This window comes from Pelecanus crispus, chromosome 2 (assembly GCF_030463565.1).
Source record: "Pelecanus crispus isolate bPelCri1 chromosome 2, bPelCri1.pri, whole genome shotgun sequence".
NCBI lineage: Eukaryota > Metazoa > Chordata > Aves > Pelecaniformes > Pelecanidae > Pelecanus > Pelecanus crispus.
The window spans coordinates 38662088-38674562 of NC_134644.1; the positions used below are offsets into that span (position 1 = coordinate 38662088).

The following is a 12475-nucleotide window of genomic DNA, read 5'->3' on the forward strand; positions in this document are numbered from 1 at the left end:
TATCCCCTTCCCGAAAGTCCGCCGCCGAGCCGGCCCTCCCCGCCCGGCCGGAGGAGGACCGGGGCAGGCGCTGGCTCGGTATTTAGGCTGCCCCGCACCAAAGTGCACTTCACCACCCCACCCCGCCGGGCAGAGCGCGGCAGTGACCGGAACACCCTCCCCGTCCTCCCCGCCCGCCCCTGCCCTTGGACGGGGCCGCGGCGGCCGGGGACCCCCTCGCCAGGCCGGGGAGAGGAGCCGGGGCCGGGCGGCGGAGCGGCGCGGAGCGGAGCGGAGCGGCCGCCCTGGCCGGGAGGGAAGGAGCGCGGGCGGAGGCGGGCGGCGGTATTTATCACGACGATTAATTCGTAACTATGCAGGGAAGCAGCGGGGGGAAAGGGGAGAAAAAGCCCCGTCTCCCCGCTGCCGAAAGGCACCCCGCTTCTCAGGGCGGCTATCAAAGGGGCGCTCGCAGGCGGCCGCCCCGCGTTCTGGGGGATCAAATTTATGTGCAAATATAGTTATTTATTTGCCGGCACCTCCTTTGACTGCAGGGCACACGCTAGCGGCATCGGAAACCGAGCGGAGGGTTACAGTCCTCCGCAGAAGGAGGGGAGGGTGCGCGGGGGGAAAGGGAGAGGCGGCCAGATCCAAGTCCAGTGTTAGGAATTAAAGTCGCGGCTGAGCGCCTCGCAAATATGCCTGGGACTCCCCGGTTTTTCTCCGGCGGACGCTCGCGCTGTTTGTCCCCGTGGCTGGCGAAGGAGCGCGGTCGGTGGGATGCAGGGGGCACCAAAAAAAAAAAAAAAATCTCCGCGAGAGGCTCGATTTACTCGAAATATCTTTTATTGAAAATAGAGCCCAGCAAATGGTAGGGACGGCCGAGTAATAATTAAAATCACGTGTAAATATTGTGCATGCGAAAGTGTGGTTCTAATTAGTTTTACATCGCTATGTGGGCTGTCTCTCTCCCTCTCCTTCTCTCTTTCTTTTTCTTTTCATGTCTTCCCAACAGTTTAATCCGAAATCTTACAGAGATCCTCTTTTAACAACGCTCTCTCCCCCCATTCAGGATTACAAAGGCCCATAATGAAACTATTATCCCCCAGTAGAGTTCGAAAATTACGGAACAGTTGCAAGATCTCCGCAAACAAGGAGCCCGTTATTTTCTAACAATTTACAAAATGCAAATAAAGCTCTCCTCTGCTATTTTTTGTGGCCATTGTATAGACACGCCGTAATAGAAAAAAATAATTGTATTTCTTTCCTGGAAAGACGGAACTCGACGTCATTTGTATTTATTATTAAGAGTCAGCTGTGGTGAAATGTGATTGTAGAACTTCCTTTTTCCATTCAGAAAAAATAATCTTAGCTGCAGGAGTCCTGAATGTTTATATTCGAATTTGGGTTCTCAACTTGCAGCGGGTTTCATTTTTTTGGTTCCTCACCAAAAATAATAGCAAATGAATAACAATAACGTTTAAAAGGACGTGCCTGCACTTTTATTTCCCTGTAAAATTCTGCATTTGTTCACTGCCGGCATCCAAGCGGCAGGAGAGGCTGTACAGAAAGCGAGAGATAAAATATAGCAAATAATTACAGACATTTTTCATGTGGTCACGTTGCTGATAGTGACGCGGGAGCATTCGCTTCTCTTTTCGTCCCTTTAACACCCATTTCCCCCCCAAAGTGCATTTTGCCTACGAGCCACGAAGGCTAGTGGGGGAAGCGTGGGCTTCGAACTATTTGCGTTGCAAATTACTTAAGGTTTTGGTGGCTTACGCCCTGGGAGGCAAAAGACCCCAGACAAGGCAGAAATAGACGTTCACATCAAATTGCGAGATGAAATCGGAATTCCCAGGAATGAAGCACCGCTGGAGCGATCGTGCCTGAATAAAAATCCTCCCTGCCCTCCATGCCGGCATAATCAAATTAGCAGGGCTCCCATTCCGCTAGCTCTTAACCCCGGCTGCAACAGGAAGGACCCCGTCGGTTTTTAAGCGAGGGGCATATGCAAACGCCGCTTCATTAGCCACGCACCGCCGAGGCGCGGAGCGTACGCGGGCGCGGGGCAGGCATCCGCGGGCGTTGGCGCTCTCTCCTGAACGGGAAGTTCAGGATCGCCTTTTCCCGGGGTTTCCTGCCACTGCAAACCGCGGAATCGCCGGTGCTGCGAATGCACGGAGGTGTTTTGGCACGGCGGAGAGAAAAACTGATTCAGAATTTGGGGCAAGCGGTCCGAAACCGGGATGATGCGATTCAAATGGGAAGTAAAAGGCAGAGGCAAACCCACGTCCGAACGCCATGCAGGCATACGCTGTAAACACACTCCCCGAACGTACGCAGACCCAGCAGATAGCCCGTTAGACGCGCAGTGTGCGCAGAGGCAGCCAGGAGCACTTAAATTTGACTGCAACGTAGAGCTCTGCTCCTGCCCCAAGCCGAGGTCGTCTCCTTCTGCAGGGAAGCGGCTGGGGTGGGTCTAGCTACAATCCGTTATCCGAACTCCGAGTTCCTGCAGCCCAGCCTGGAGTTTCGAAAAAGTTTGTAGGTTCGCTTGTTGGGGGTGGGGGGTGGGGGGTGTATGGAATCGTTTTTGAGGCAAAAAATGATCACGGCCACTACAAAAAATGAATAGAAATACACCACCCCCACCCCGCAGCGAGGGGGTTTCCTGCCCCTTCCCCTGCCTGCCTTTCGGCTGCTGGGGGTGCCCCGCTCCGCTGCCCCGCCGGCGCTGGCTGCAGGGCGGAGGGCCCGGCGGGAGGCAGCCCCTGCCCGCGGTCGCGCCGCGGACACAAAAGGCGGCGGCGGCGGCGGCGGCGGCGGCGGGCCCGGAGAGGTCGCTGTTGCCCGTTCCGCCGCCGCGGAGAGCGCCCGCGCCCGCGCCGCAATCGTGATCGTAACCGAGGCCTTGCGGGGCAGCCGGCGCCCCCCGGGCAGCCCCGGGGGAGCGGGCCCGACGGGCGGCAGCGCGGGGCCGGCCGAGCCCCCCGGCAAGGCCCCGGCGGGCACCGGCCACCCCCGCTCCACCCCCACGGGGGGCGAGGATCGGCCGGCGGGGCCGGGCAACCCCCGCCGCGGGTGGGGGCCGGCCGGCCGCGGGCCCTGCGCTCCGGGGCCTTGTTTGTGATGGTGCCGCGGAGCGGGGCCGGCAGACTTGATCTCTCCCCGCCCCCCTCCCCCGGGCAGCCTTCTGGGTCTCTGTTTTTTAATAAATCCAGGCAGAAAAATAAAAAACAGCCCCCCACCCCCGCCCGCCCGCCCCCCGAGCTCGACCCACGCCGAGCAGAATGTAAAAACGCACCTGACCTTGAATGCAGCCTGCGAGATATATTAAAATCCCGCAAGCAGGCAGGGACTCGCTTAGGAGCTATCTAACCTTGAAGAACTTGTCAAGCTTCCCCCCTCGGCTGCCGTGTTTATCTGAGGAATCAAAGGAGGCTCCGGTGCAGATGGGGAACAATGGCATTGGGACTTGACGCCTACAGATCCCTTCAGCGCTAAGATTTCTTCGGGCAGAAAGGACCCTCGCACCAAGCGTACCTGGTGATGATATCAACTGAAGTAATTAAGGCAGTTTCGTGCTGTAGAGAGAAAGGTGGAGCCCCAACAACATGAAACTACCTAAACCACAGAGCAGTTCTCAGCCGCTAATTATTACTTTCCCCATTGCCGTGGTCTTTAACGCAAGGATCCCGCTACGAAAATAAAACCAGAAACGTGACTAAAACATCCCTCTCGCCCTCCCGCCCGCCCCGCCGGCGCCCCTCCGCGCCCCCGGCCAGCCTCGGGTGGGTTAATGAAAACAAGAGAGAAATATAATAACACAGACCACCACGACCCCCCCCCCCCCCGACACCACCACCACCACCCCCCCCCGCCACGGGCAGCTTTCGCCTCTCCATGCAGATGCAATCGGGAAGAAAAAGGCCGTGCACGACAATATTACATCATGAAAAGCTAACGGCTCCCAGTAAGCCCGGGTTCAAAGTCTGTGTCCCCCCCCCTCCCGGCATACACATACCCCGCAAGGAAGCATTAGCTGTCGCTCTCCTCCCAGCCCTCCTTTTGCCTTCCCTTTGTGCGAGACTCTATTAGCTAAACATGCAGCAAGGAAGGGAGGATGCAAAAAACCGAGCAGCCTGGGTGAAATAAGCTCTTCCACATGCAGCCAGGTAGGGAATAGCCTTGTCTGGAGGGGCCCGCTGGCAGGGAGGCGAGGCTGATGTCCCCCCCCACACACACACACCTCCCCATGCGCTCACCTTTACGATTTCTTCTCAGCCCTGAGATAAAGCTAGAATTTTGTCACCGTCCTCTGGAGTTAAAGATCTCCGCGCACTTGTAGGTGTTTGGTTAAAAAAAATAATAATAATAAATCGTTTCCCTACCCTCAAGAAATAGTAATTTGCTTCCTCAGTCTATGCAGCTCCTCAGTCAACTGAAACCACTCGTTCAAGACAGCAACAATCCAGATATACTAGCAAGTCATAAAACTGAACAAAAGCCGACAAACCTTAGAGCACCATCGCTATATGGCCCAGACAAATTACGACCGTCTAGGTAATATTTAAATAGATTCCTAAAGTAATTGCAGGGGGTTTAGGCAACTATTCCTGTTGTAAAAGTTCTCGAAGACATAAAGTAGAACCTGAGGATAAACAGTCACAAAAAGAGGTAAAATTAAAAGGATTCATTCCACGGTTTTTTATTCTTCTATGAGAACATAAACATCGTCTTTTTCACGCACAGCAGCATTACAATATTAATTTATTCCGATTTAAGGTAAGAACTAAATATAGCTAGAACTAACATTTATAATAACGATAGAATGAATTTGCTTAAAACAGTATCGGCATTTTAATAATAATAGACATTTATACATATCTGTATTTATAGTTTTTCCCCTTCTTTCTTTTTTTTTCTCTTTTTAAATTTTTTCACCTATATGTTTGACCCTTTAATGCATGTAACTTCACAGTATAAAGGAAGACGAACATATTCTCCCTCGCAATCTCAGACTCTGGCTCAGAAAGTCCTTCTGATGTTCAGGATATATACTTTTCAGTGAAATTAGTGAGGAAAAAGTGAATAGTTTCTTCTCAAGGGGGAATTTCTGTGTGCTTGTCACGCGTTACCAATGGTAACGTTATTTATAGACAGAAAAAAATCACTAATTCCACATATTTAAGCAAAACTACGTTAAGTAAATATCTACAACCAGAAAGAGCGAGAGAAATTCAGAGGTAAGTGTCATAATTTAGTCCATGAGCAACACGAACTCTTTTATACCTTTAAAGAGAAGAGATTTCATTTTCCCGGCCAATTTTAAAGCTGTAGTACTGACTTAAGGTAAAGCAAAAAAAAAAAAAAAAAAAAGAAAAAAGAAAAAAAGAATCTCTCTTAACACCCGTTCCCATGAAGCCCTTTTAAAGGATGCCTGCATTTCATTATTGTAAGTCCTGCTTTTCGAAGGAAAAAGGGGGGAGGGGGGAGAAAAGGAAAACAGAGGGGGGGAAGGCTCCCAATATATAGAAATATGGAAAGGCTTAAATATCTTCATTCTGCAGCTACGTACAGTCCAAGTTACACCGCTTATAATTTAAAAGAACGCGCCTTTAACCGAGCTTGTTTACTTTTCGGAGAGAGATACTGGGGAAAAGATATTTGCAGCTCCTGAAACGGTATTTCTGTGTTTCAAAGCTTAAAGGAACAAATCGGCCCCGGGGAAGGCTGAAGGAAGCGGGGAGGTTCACGCACGGCATTTTGTGCATTAGCGTGGCTTTAGTCCGCCTCCCCACCCCACCCCAAAGTAGCTCTTAAGAGGTTAAGGACATATTGAGAACGTCTAAAATCGTTAATCCATACAGGTGCGGATGACTACAGCCTAGGAAAATGATACTGGCTCTTTAAACCGTAAAGATGTGCTTATAGGTTCATCAAGAGAAATTAAAGTTGGCTGTGAGCTCCCGAATCCTATTCTCTCTGTTCATTTTCTTCAGTTTCATTCTGCGGTTCTGAAACCAGATTTTAACTTGTCTGTCTGTGAGGTGGACTGTGCGGCTGATCTCTAGGCGACGCTCACGAGTCAGGTACATATTGAATAGAAACTCCTTTTCCAGCTCGAGAGTTTGATGCTTGGTATAGGGGCACCGTTTCTTTCTGCCACTTTTTGCCGTGAGCCAGTTTGCTGCATTTTCTCCTTTTGAATTGCCTAGTTTTGAGAAAGTAAAAAAGGGACGTTACCAGCGGGTAGGAGGCAAAGAGCTGGGAGGGGGTGGGGGGGGAGAGGGTGAAAGGAGCATCTGGCTGTGTGTCCGTCTGGGGGGGGGGGGGGGGAGGCGGGGGGCTCGCTCCGCCAGCTGCGGGGAGATGGAATGTGGGGTGTCCTTGTGGGAACCGGGAGCTTCAAAGCGGTTTCCCAAAGGCCCTGGAGCCGGCCGGGAAAATCTGCCTCTCTGCTCAAAAGGCTCCGGGCAGCCTCTGGCGGGGCAGCGTGCCCCGCTGGGCAGTTCATCTCCGACCCCCCCCCAAAACAGGCTTTTACCCGCTTCCCCTCGGCCGCTGCCAGCCCACTGTTACTGGGGGGCGCTTGGTGAATGGCCTGAGGTCTTACATCTGCCCCACCAGGCACCTGCTTCCCAAAAAACAAAGCCTGCGGATCTGAACTTTGTAAGTGTGCTCTGGAGGAGGTAAACAAGGTGAACTGGGGAGCCCGAGCCTCCCCGCCTCCAGCCCCTGCCTTCGCGGGGGGCTTCGCCCCGGCCCTCTGTTTTCCAACCATTTCGGGGAAAAAAAACAAAAAAATCTTAAAAATCCCCCGTTGCAGGGTGTTTATTCCTATCAGTGGAACCGGCTGGGAAAGAGGTAACATCGATCCCTCGATGGCTCGGAGCGGTTCGTGGTTTGGGGTTGGCTCTCTAGTAGTTTTCCGCTTTCTTTTTTATTTTGATCTTATTATTTTCCAACGGGGCGCCTGAAGGAATAACAGGGCTTCTGAAATGCGGCCGGAGAGAAGCGCCTGAAAAGTCTGCCGCCCAGGGAAGGGGAGTGATTTTTTTTTTTTTTTTTTTTTTTTTTTTGCCATGGGGACCCGAAAGAGAAATAAATAAGCAAATGAATAAATAACAAGCCTGTTAGCTAGTGTAGACGCTGAAGGATATTCGCGGTGCATTCATCAGTCTAATTTGATAGCAGTTCATAGATGGCACATTTCAGCGCGGCTGTTATTCCGAAAAGCATTCTGGATCGTAAAATATAACTTACCGCGTTAATAGGTTTATTTATTGGCACTGCCTATTGCTTATTTTGGATGCTTTACAAACATCTCTGTTATCTGGTAGGCACCTTCACATCACAGGGGGAAGATTGATCTTGTTTTTCTATATGTTTAAGCAGCATGCAGGCTAAAGTTGCCCAGAGCGAAGGCTCTGAGGGTTTTAAACTATAGGACGGACATTAATTTTTACGGCAACCCCATGCCCGAATATTACAAAGTTCAGAAGGTCAGCCTGAGCAGCGCTTCTTGGCAGCCCCGCGGGGCAGCTGGGATCCTCCTTTCGCATCGCGATGCCACTACGATCCTCAACTGCTCTTTCTTTTTTTTTTTTTTTTTTTTTTTTATCCTCACCACCACCGCCATCATCATCATCATCACCATGCGCTTACCTACGGGCTCTTTCTCGGGAGAGGCTTTGCTGCTCTCCGACGGAGCTGGAGAGAGCTCCTCTGCGGTGGAAGATGAAGCCTGAGTCTCGTCCTCCCTCTGGGAGACACACGCCAAGGGGCTGGGGGAGCGCTCCTCGTCCTCCTTCCTCCCCGCGTCCGGGACGGGAGGCAAAGATGGAGGCGTCTGGAAGCGGCCGGGGGGCTGCGGAGGGAAGGGGGCCGCCCCGGCCGGCCCCGCGCCGTAGCTCTTGGAGGTGCCATAAGCCTGGGAGAGGCGGAAGTAGCCCGGGACGGGGACCCCGCCGCCGCCGCCGGCCGGGCTGACCTCGGCGCTCAGCCGGGGGAAGGGAGCGAGGTCTGTGGCGGCCGAGCCCTTGGGGCATTTCTCAGAGTCATAGAGGCAGTAGGAGCTCTCCTCCTTAATGCTTGGAGCGAAGGAGCACGAGGTGGCCTGCTGGCTCTCCGGCTCTTCCATGCGACAGGACCGGGGGGGGTCTAGCCACACTTCCATCCCTGACACGTAGGGGTGCGAGCTGGGGACCATGCTTTGAGAAGTACCTTCATTGCGTTTGCTCAAAACGGGGAAAAGTCCGCAGCTTTGCAGCCCGTAGGACAGATCGGACGCCTGTGGCAGGTAGATACCACTGTTGGGGTAGTAGCCGCCTCCGCCTCCGCCTCCTGCTCCCGCCGCTTCCCCTCTGCCCGAGCTGATCAAGGAGTCTACCAAAAAAGAGTTTGCAGCCGGGCTCTCGGAGCATGACATTGTTGTGGAATAATTTGGCGAAGGGAGCAGATAGCCCTTTCTGGCTGACATTTCTTGTGCAAAACATGCTGAATATGATTAGAGATACCCCCGCACCACGGCAGACGCTTGCAGCCAATGGAAGCCCGGGCCTCCCCAGCAACCCCTCCCCGTCTGGTTTCGTATGCACCGAGCTGCTCTCAGGTCGACCTCTGAATTTGGGAGATAGATGTATATTAATGTGTAATATGGATTTCCATACACACAGGCGCGCACGCTTCGCCCACATGGGCGAGTGCCTGCGCCGGGGCGGGAGCCGCGCTCCCGGGAAGGGGAAGGGGAAGGAGCGGGCTTCGCTAGCATCGGCTCCAAGTTTTGCTCCCCTCTTATCACACGCACCGCTATAAACTAGCCCGGCGGTCCTGATGTTTATTATACCTAGGCTGAAGCGGTGTCCAGATGAAGCTTTTACTATCGCTCCTCTCTCCCCGCGGTTGGGCTTTCCGGCAGCAACGCCTGCTCGCCTCCCTGCACAGCCTATGTGTCTCACGAAATTAATAAAGCCAGGGCTCGCCCGGTGTTTTATGCTCAGGCTCTGCTCATTTTATTTGATTGTCTCGTTTCTTAAGAAATAAAAGACGTGTTATTGTTTATCACGGATCATTGGAAACCGTAAAGGGCCTGGTGCCTCTCGCGTTAAACTACCGAGGAAGGGGGCTGCTTCCAGCCTAACATCACCGCCACGACGCCAGGATGGGCTTAAATTTCCTGGAGATAAAATGCTCGCTGCTGCGCTGAAGAATCTCTCAGGGAGCAATGCCACTCTGGGAGGATTGATTGTGCGGTCGCAGCTCCTAATGCTTTAGTTAACGCTGGATTTTTCCCGAGGTCTGATTACCATTTAAAGTATAAAGCCAGACGTATGCCACAGAAAGAAGCCAGACGCGAGCAGTTCAAATGGATCCTCGCAGGATGCTGCGCACCCTGTTTATTGATGTGTTTATATTTGGGCGATCATTTTTATATCTCCCCCCACCCTCCCCCTCAATTTGGGTCATTCACTTTTCGGCTCTTCAAAAGCAGCGTCTCTTTCACAGGCAATGTACTAAATAATAGAAAGAAGACTAAGTAGATGAATCCTGAGATACTAGACAGCCCTGTCCAGTCAATATGTAATTGTGGCGGAGGTACCAGACAGATAGCAGACAGACAGGGACGCAGACAGAGAGACAGATAGATTTTCTAATGAATCGCTTAATGGTGGCTTGCTTTCACTTCCATCATCTCTCGCTTATGCCATTTTGAAGTCGCCTCACTGCCTGGCCGGCGGAACTGAGGGCTCTTTAGTCCAAGGGGACGCTGGGGCTGCCCAGTACTCGCTGCCCATCCCTGAGGAGCAGGACTCGCTCCTCTCTCCCGCACGTTGCCCAGGGAAGCAGCGGCCGCCCGGGCTCCGCTTCCAGCAGTGCGGGCCGGGGAGAGCGGCTGCGGCCGCCCGGGCGTCCGCGCCGTCCCCGGCGGGAGCCGCTCCTTGGCACCGGGCTGCCGTGCCCGGGAGGGCGCTGGCGGCGGGGCCGCTGCCTGCCCGGTGGGGTGACCCCCATCCCCGGCGTCCCGCATCCCCCGGCGTCCCTCATCCTCGGCGTCCCGCATCCCCCGGCCTCCCGCATCCCCCGGCCTCCCGCATCTCCCGGCGCCCTGCACCCCCCGGCGCCCCGCACCCCTCAGCGCCCCGCATCCCCGGCTCCTACCCTTGGCGTTCAAACCGCCCCGGGGAGGGGAGCAGCGCGGGGCAGGGGCTGGGGCCGCCCTCCCCCCCCCCCCGCCCCAGGGATCTGTCAAGCCCCACGTGGTCTCGTCCCGCAGCCTTTGCCTGCCACGAGGAACTGCTTTTTCCACAGCGTGACATTCCCCCGGAGGAGTCCCTCCTTGCCGCGGGAGGCAAGTGTCCCTTCCCGCGGGCGAGCCGCGCCGGCGGAGCCCTCCCCAGCACCTCCCCCCCCCCCCCCCCCCCGCGCCCGCGGGAAGCGCCGGGGCAGGCAGAGGCTGCTACAACTTTGCAATATCCCTAAAACCTTCATGGAAAGGCGTCTGATTTTTCCAGTGTGACGGGGCGAGCATCACAGCGCGGCTTTCTTCCGAGCGGCCCGTGGGATGCGGTGACAGGGGTAGATCCCACAGCCTATAGAAACCCTTCGAGTTTGGGTTGGTTTGTTTTTTTTTTTTTTTTCCCCGCATTGCCTCCTGTAATACTGTTTGCATTTCCCCAACCCGACTAACCCCGCGATGTGTTAATGTGCGATGGACAAACCCTTATCAGATTCCTATGAGGGCCATATCACTGCTAACAAAATTAATACCATATAAGGCACCAGTTTATTGGCTGGTATACAGGAAGGCTATTATCAATAGGCTTAGCGTTATAAATACAGATCTAAATAAAATGAAACGTGAGCCCCAACGCCGCCTTCCAAATACATTTCGCTACACAAGTCAGGTATAAAAATTACTCCGGGGAAGTCCGCTCTTGCGGTATGTTTATTTTGCATTTGCCAAATTAAATAGAAATGGATTGCAAACCTAAAAGCCATACGGAACCGAGGAGCAACACTTGAAATCCTTCGGAAGCTGTTTTTAAAATAAGCAGCTCCCTTCTAAAAATCGGATTAAAGGCGGGGAAAGGCCTATAAAAGTACGTTGCAGTCCTCCTCAGCCGGAATAAAACGACTCGAAAGGCGTCGGGAGGAAGACGAGGTGGCTCCTTCTCCCTCTCTGCAAGCTACCGCGGGGAAATCAGACAAAAGGCGCGGAGGCCAGGGACGATGTGGAAGGTTTTAAGTTTTCCCTAGCCTCCTCTCCCAGGTTTGGCGGCAGAGGGCCGGGGTTTGCCCCCCGTGTCAGGTCCTGCGGGAGCTGCCGTGGGCCAGGCCGTGTGGGCTTGTGTCGATGGCAGCGAGCGGGGCCGCTTTGATGGTCAAGGCACCGGCTCCGTCGAGATCATGAACTCAGCTCGGCGTTGCATTATCTCCGCTTTCTTTAATCGCTAACAAGGCCAAGGCAAATAGTAACCAGCATCGTCAAACCCAGCGAAGTAAAACTAATAATGCTCACTTGATTCGTAACTATAAAAGATAATGGTCAATTCTGACTAAACTGAGCTAATTTGGCATGCGCTGGGTGCAGCTACTGCATTTCCAGCCCTTAACAGCGTGTCCCTTGGAGCTTAACCCCTATTTAAAAGAAATTTTAAAGAATATTGTGGACGCCAGGGGACGAGAAATGCTTTCTTTTTAATTCTACTTCTGTAAGTAAAGCTATCCGAGGGTCTATAAAACCGAGCAAATAAAATTCTGATAAATATCAAAACCGGCGAGAAGGTGCTTTCGCGGAGAATCTAAATTCACGGCGTGCATAGACAACACTATCAAAATAAAACTTTATTGATCTAAGAAAAATATAATAGATGCATTAATAGCGTCGTTAAGCCGTTTTATTGGTTAGACTAAAATTAAAAACAAAAAGGGAATAAATAAAAACCGACAGCTCAGCCTAAGCGAACTCTGACTGGAAATCTCAAAATGTATCGCGTTAAACCGTGATTTATCTTTTATTATTGGCCTGTATAACCCAAAAGATCAGCGCTGTTAATCCAGAGACGCATTTTGCGAGCTAATTAAAATATGTTTTTATTTGTAGACACGGGCAAACTGCAATTTGTGAAAACATAAATGGCCTTGCAGTCTGTCGCAGGGGTGCATGCGCCGCCTATCTGAGAATATAGCCACGGACTGCATTTTATACAGCTCCAAAAATTAATGCAATCAGGGTATAGTTATTTAATATTGGAACTGTCAGTTGTCAGGAACGTGCGTGTGTGCCAGATTCCTCTTTTTTTTTTTTTTTCTTTCTTTTTTTTTTTTTTTCCCCCCTGGATTTGCTCCAAAGAAAGCGGATTTCAAACAGGAGGTTTAGGAACTGCGTCTGTGCCAAGTTAGGTGACAAATGACGGCCGCACTAATTTTATCTTTACTAGAAATTCTTTCACACTGTGTGTGTGTGTGTGTGTGTTATGTTGGCTTGTTT

At 52.5% G+C, this 12475-nt stretch overlaps 1 protein-coding gene across 1 annotated transcript; it reads right to left on the reverse strand.

Moving 5' to 3' along the window:
* Positions 1-5921: 5921 nt before the first annotated feature.
* Positions 5922-8464, reverse strand: HOXA10 (homeobox A10). Its single transcript, XM_075705920.1, has 2 exons — positions 7651-8464; positions 5922-6196 (listed from the first exon to the last, which is right to left on the reverse strand). The coding sequence occupies exons 1-2, from the start codon at positions 8462-8464 to the stop codon at positions 5922-5924; spliced, it is 1089 nt and encodes a 362-aa protein (XP_075562035.1).
* Positions 8465-12475: the final 4011 nt, after the last annotated feature.

What these genes read in the sequence shown, in the direction of transcription:
- HOXA10 (XM_075705920.1), bottom strand. Translation starts at nt 8,464, where the DNA reads ATGTCAGCCAGAAAGGGCTATCTGCTCCCTTCGCCAAATTATTCCACA. An exon ending in TCCCGAGAAAGAGCCCGTAG is followed by an intron (nt 6,197 to 7,650) that starts GTAAGCGCATGG and finishes TCTCAAAACTAG; the next exon opens with GCAATTCAAAAGGAGAAAAT.